This window comes from Rhincodon typus, chromosome 49 (assembly GCF_021869965.1).
Source record: "Rhincodon typus isolate 14 chromosome 49, sRhiTyp1.1, whole genome shotgun sequence".
NCBI lineage: Eukaryota > Metazoa > Chordata > Chondrichthyes > Orectolobiformes > Rhincodontidae > Rhincodon > Rhincodon typus.
The window spans coordinates 1,673,914-1,679,842 of record NC_063380.1 but is presented as its reverse complement, the minus strand read 5'-3'; the positions used below and the strand labels follow the sequence as shown (position 1 = coordinate 1,679,842).

General features: G+C 51.5%; 2 protein-coding genes across 3 annotated transcripts in view; one reads left to right on the top strand and one right to left on the bottom strand.

Annotated features, from left to right (window-relative positions):
* Positions 1-1,625: 1,625 nt before the first annotated feature.
* On the bottom strand, positions 1,626-5,709 carry LOC109922871 (cardiotrophin-1-like). 2 transcript variants are annotated; one of them, XM_048620942.1, is made up of 3 exons: positions 5,374-5,709; positions 4,636-4,731; positions 1,626-3,124 (listed from the first exon to the last, which is right to left on the bottom strand). In XM_048620942.1, exons 2-3 carry the CDS (start codon positions 4,729-4,731, stop codon positions 2,666-2,668), a joined length of 555 nt encoding a protein of 184 aa, XP_048476899.1. In that variant the 5' UTR covers positions 5,374-5,709; the 3' UTR covers positions 1,626-2,665. The 2 variants fall into 2 exon arrangements, with proteins under 2 accessions (XP_048476899.1, XP_048476898.1); XM_048620941.1 differs by lacking the exon at positions 5,374-5,709 and having other exon boundaries at positions 4,636-4,835.
* LOC109922870 (integrin alpha-X-like) overlaps positions 4,673-5,929 on the top strand; it is a 21,643-nt gene continuing 20,386 nt past the window's right edge. The window contains exon 1 of the mRNA XM_048620901.1: positions 4,673-5,767. The gene's annotated coding sequence lies outside the window, so the exon portion shown is untranslated. The remainder of the gene's footprint in view (positions 5,768-5,929) is intronic.

The following is a 5,929-nucleotide window of genomic DNA, read 5'->3' as shown; positions in this document are numbered from 1 at the left end:
GAGGAGAAAGCGCGTAAAAGACAAAGTGAGAGAGAGGGATAAAAATAGAGAGAGAGCGAGAGTGAGATTGCTAAAATCACGTTTGATCAGTGAGTCTGACTGAATCACTCATGACTACCTTCAGGATATCTCCTGAAATTCACAATCCTGGCAGAGATACTGGTCAGTCCCCAAGTGACACATCACATCCCCCTTTCCTCGCCACACACAAAAAAATGTCTCTCACACGCACAAACGAAAAATCCACAAAAAGCAAGCACACATTCACGAAGAAACAAAAACCGAAAGAACTGCGGACGCTGTAAATCCGGAACAAAAACTGGAAAAGCTCAGCAGGTTTGGCAGTATCTGTGAAGGATGCACAGCTCTGAGAGGGGGGGGGGGTCACCGGACCCGAAAAGTTAACTCCTTTTTCTTCCCCCCTTCACATATGCTGACAGACCTGCTGAGCTTTTCCAGCAGTTTTGTTCTTGTTCACAAATAAACAGACTCACACACGTTCACGCAAAGACACAGACTGACATACACGCACAGGCAACCCCACACACACAGTGTGAAAGATGTGGATGCGGGTGGTTGGTGGGGGAGAAAAGAAGGTGGGGGAAAAAGGGAAAAAGATGGTAGGTTACAAAATACAAACAAAAGGGCTGCCCATCCCACCACACCTGCCTGGGGCCTAGATGACTTCTCAGGAATGTTGTGAATGCCAAATAAACATCGCCCAAAACATTAACAAAATAAAAGTTTTATTGTCGATCCAATAAATATTAACAACCAGAGTTCAACATTTAATAAGTTAAAGGGTAGTGGTAATGTGTACAGACGGCTTTGTTCAAGGGCCAGCAAACGGAAATAAAACGCTGGTCAATGTTTGGTTAGTTTACCCCCCCCCCCCTCATTGGGCATGCTCTCACATGTTAGGACTGGCTGATTGACCACAGGGTGCATCATTTCACCCACAAGATCCCAAACATGCAGCACCAGGCTCGGGATGATGCTTGGGCCTTGCCTACTCAGTGGGTCGTTGGGGATGACGGCAAGGGGCAATATCAATCCCAACTCCGGCCCTCCATCTGTGTCCTCCACGTCCCCTTCCCGTCTCGGTAACCCCCTCCAGTCCCGGCATCCCCTCCCTCTCTGGTTAACTCCCTCCATCCCTTCCCTTCCCTTTCTGGGTAACACCCTCCAGTCCCTGCATCTCCTCCCTTTCTGGGTCACCCCTTCCTTCCAAGACCTCTGCATTCCTCCGAATCTATCCTCCTGGATCATACCCTGATTCCCATAGCTCCACCCCGGAGGAGGTGTGTTCTTCCGCAGGGGCGGGGGTTGGAACCGGGGAATATTCCGACTCCAGGACCATCCATTCCTGATGGCCGGGTCCAGCTCCTGCAGGAGGCGGAATCTCCTTCTACGGACCAGCCAAGGCACAGTGCTCAGGGCCTACCCCGCAACCTCGCCCCCCAACCCCCCACTTGACGTCACTCGGGAACTGCGCCCCCTTTCCCCGAGACCCCGCCCCAGCGTACAAGCCCCGACCACTCCGTGACCTCGCCCCAACAAACCCCGCCCCTTTCCCCATCCCTCTACGACAAATCCCGCCCCACCCCTTCTAACACGACCCGACAAACACCGCCCATTTCCACGCGACTCCGCCCCGCTCCGACAAACCCCGCCCCATTTCCCTCTTTAAGAGGGAAATAAACACCAGACGCTGGAATCCAAGGTACAACACAGCAGAACAAGAAGCACCTGGATAAAATGAGCAGTCAATATTTTCGGGTAATTACCCTTTTTCAGGACGGGTGATACCCGAAACGTTGACGGCTCCTTTCCTCCGGTCGCTGCCTGGCCTGCTGTGTTCTTCCAGCCTCCTGTTTGTCTGTCCAGTCTCTCCTTGCCCAACCAAATCCCGTTCCCCACTACCGTTCCTCCTGCATCCGGGTCACGGCAGGCGGCGGCGGAGGAACTTTCTGGAAACACCCCATCGTGACGTCAAGTAGCGCTGGCGGTTCGTCCAATTGCCGGCCTCAACGCCGGTTGCTAAGCCAAAGTCGGCCAATCCCGAGTCGTCAGGTTCTGGTTTCTATCTCCCAACGCCCCCGTCCTCTTCTAGCTTACCACCCCCCAACATGCTTTTCTTCACTCCCTCGGGTCCAGGCTTCTCTCTTTCGGCCTGGTTTCTTTTTGGGGGTTGTTTGTGGGCTGGAGGAGTGGCAGAGATGTGATCCTCTCTACAGAGCTTTGATTTGCTGTTGGTGGGGAGTCAGGGTTACTCAGAGTCGCCTGAATGAGCCTAGGAAGGGCCGCGTTCGCCTCCTGTTAAGAACTAGGCCCGACGCTTTTAGCCCTTGCTGGTTCTTCCTATGGGTAATTAAAAGCTAGGCCCCAGGATTTTACACAGCAGTTGACCTTTGCTAATTCTTTGAATTGGTAATTAAGAGTCAGGCTTTTAGGCTATTGTTTGACTTTTGTCAATTCTTCCTATTGATCCTGGAGTACCAGGGTCGAGGTCCTTACCAAATCTATAAATAAGTAAGAGCTATGCCTCAGACTTTAGGGCAAATTTTGAGTTTTTTCCAGTTCTACCTAGTGGTAATTAAGAGTTAGGCCTGAGGCTTTTTGGCCACTTTCAGACCTTCTGATTGTTGCAGTTGATGACTCTGTGCTAGGCCTCAGGCTTCAGGTGATCCTTCAGCCTTTCCAGATCCTCAACCGTTCTGGCCACCCAGTGGGTGTAGCGGGCAATGATGTGGTAGCCGTTGACCTTGGCTTCCCAGTGTGCGGTGTCTGAGGATGGGCCGGAGAGCACTTGGGATTGCCCGTCACCCTCCTCCTCGCTGGAGCCTAATGAGGACAGGACGCGGCCCAGGTTGGCATCCAGGCCTTGGAGGCCGGTGATGGCGAGCTGCAGCTGCTGGTGGAGGTGGTGCCGGGTCTCGTTCAGCTCCCGCTGCTCACCCAGGACATGGTCCAGCAGGGTGGCTAAGAGGCGGCAGGCAGTGCGATGTTGGCAGAGGCGGCGAGTGGGCTCCCAGTCTTCGTCATCGGGGGTGGGTGGCATGGGCAGCTGGAGGTGGTCGTCTGGGATCCCTGGAGGGCCATCGCGGAAACCCTGCATGTCAATCTGTCGAAAGGGAAAGAGGACGGGCATCAGGAGCTGGGGAGGCTGCACTCATCTGCGGCGCAGTAGTGACCCACAGTGAGAGTGGGGCCACGTGGAGGCCTCAGTCCTACATACCCTGATTGGAGGCCCAAAATGGAGTGTGAGTCTAAATTTCCCTGCAGAGTGGCTCGATTGATCCTGCATAGGGTGTCAGATTGGCTAACTCAGCACTAGGCCTGCTTTGTAGCCTAGTCCTAAATTTCCGTGCATTAAATCCACTACTGAAATTGGCTAACACAGTTCTAGGCCCTTTTTGCATCCTGAGCCTATAGTTCCCTGCATTGTGGAGATATTGAGGGGGGCAACTGGGAAGGGAGGGGGGACAGTGCTCATCACCGTGAGTGAAATTGGCTAATTGACTAACTCAGCACTATGTCTGAGATGGATCCTAGACCTACATCGTGTCTAGGGTCAGGCTGGGGGAGTGATATGGGTCATTTGATCTACCACTAAGAGTGACATTGGCTCATGAGGCCCAGCATACAGCCCGAGCCAATTTTTCCCTGCTCTGTGTGTGTTGATCTGTGCGGTGGGGACAGTCACTTAATCAATCTGGCACTGTGAGTGAGATTGGCTAACTTAGCACTAGGCACAAGATTCAGTCTGGGCTATATATCCCTGCTCTGTGGGGCTCAACTAACCATAGATCAGCTGTAAGCTCTAGGCCCAGGATCTGAATTCCCGGCATAAATTTCCCTGCGCTGTGGGTCTCGATTCATCCCACATCACTGATTATGAGATCGGTGTGGGAAAAGGCCCGAGAATGGAGCCTCGGAGTCTTCTGCTCTGCGTGTTCACATATCCAGCTGTGAGTGCAAGGGTGCTTAGTTCCACATCGTTCCATGAGATGAACTAGCACTAGCCCCAAGATGAAGCCTGGGTTTACGTTTCAATGCAGCCTCAGGTGGAACCTGTGCCTAAATTCCCTGCGTGGGTCTCCAAAAGTCCCACATTGGGTGAAATTATTACATTTAGAGTAGGCTCAAGATGGAGCATGAGATCTACATTTACCTGCATGGGGCTTGAACAGTTCTACGTCGGGTGAAATTGGTTATTCAGTACTAGGCTGGAGATCAGCCTGACACCTATATTTCCCTATATGGGGCTAGATACACGTGGTGAATTTGGTAAATTCAGTGCTAGGCCCAAGGTGGTGTCTGAGCCCCATATTTCCCTGCATTAGGTTTGAGAATCCTGCACCAGAAGAAATTGGCAAATTCCGTGTTAGGCCTGAAATGGAGCCTAAGATCGACATTTCCCTTGCACAGGGCTCGAACAGCCCCGCACCAGGTGAAATTCAGTACTCGGCCTGAGATGGGGAAATTGTGAGTCTGTGCCAGATGGGAGGATGAGGATTTAATTCCTGGGCAAGATCAAATTCCAAGAATAATATAAATTATCAAGAACAGGTTCAAAGAAACACTGGCAATGAGAGACTAACCTTCATAGCTTAAAATCTGAGAGATACTTACATACAGTTCGAGGAGGGAGGAGGCCTCGTGAGCTAACCAGACTGATAGATTGTAAGATCTCTCAAGGGTCTCATTCACTGAGTCCATATTAGACATCTGCCAAAAAAGAAATAACATTCACAGTGAAATACACTGTCCTTTCCTCCCTATGGGACTAGGTGTCACAGTGAATTAGATACACTGTCCTTTCCCCCTTTGGGATCGGGTGTCACAGTGTAGGGATAGATAATGAAGCAGAAAAGGAGACAGGTGGTGGAGGCGGTATTACTGCACACAGATCAATTTACTCAGTGGGGAGCCTGTTGAAGTGTCAGTGACGGATTTAGACATGGACGGACTATTGCGCATAGAAGGAGGGAGATGAAGGAGGAAATATTGCAATTGACGAGAGCTAATGGTATGGAAAGTGTGAGGGAATTGTAGCTAAAGAGATAGAGACTGTGAAATCAAGATAGAAGGCTAGACATAGGATGGGAGAGCCAGAAAAAGATAGCGAGCGATAAGAGCGAGAGGCAGTGAGGGGATGGGACAGACCATGAGACAGAAAGAGAGGGGAAGGGAGAGACAGAGCAACAGACATAGGAAGACAGCTACTGACAGAAAGAGAGAGGGGGACAGAAAGGAATTGTGAGAGAGATCAAGACAGAAACAAAGTGAGGGATAGATATCGTGAGAGAGACACACACACGAGAAAGAGAAAGGGTCAGATAGAGAGAGAGAGAGACAGCGATCACATACCTGTGTGTATTACTGCAGCCTGTTTGGTGCATTCTCAGCTGCTGATCTCCGTGTGTGAGTCAAATCATGATGAGCTGTGTGATGTGACTGTCGGGGATTGGGTGGCTGGCTGCAGTTTACAGCTCACTGCACCCCCTCCCCCCTTTGCCGTGGCTGGCATGTCTTTGCCAATGGGGACCGGGTATGGACATGGCCAAGCACCTACACTCCAGCCTAGGTAACCTCGGGCCAAGAAGCAGCTGAGGTTTATGTCTGGACAGTTCAGGTCCCTGTCAGAGCAACTTTGCACCATTGTTCACTGGAAGTATGGCAGCCTCCACCAGCTTGGCATCTGGAAGTTCCTTGCCACATGCGTGCTCTGCAAGTACAGCCGAGGACCCTTCTGTCACTGATGGTGAGGGCTCCCAGTGGGGGACAGTGTTAACATTGTTATATTCAGCTCATTAGATCGGACGAATCCAACAGTCCAAGAGCTTGCTGTCCCAGTCTGTGTCAGTCCCGGAGCTTGTTGTCCCAGTCTGTGTCAGTCCCTGAGCTCGCTGTCCCAGTCTGTGTC

Excerpts from the sequence above, each read along its gene's own strand:
- LOC109922871 (XM_048620941.1), bottom strand. The coding sequence starts at position 4,752 with ATGTTATTTCTTTTTTGGCAGATGTCTAATATGGACTCAGTGAATGAG. Across the intron at positions 3,125-4,635 it reads CCTCCCTCCTCGAACTGTAT|ATTGACATGCAGGGTTTCCG; the intron begins GTAAGTATCTCT and ends CCCTTTCGACAG.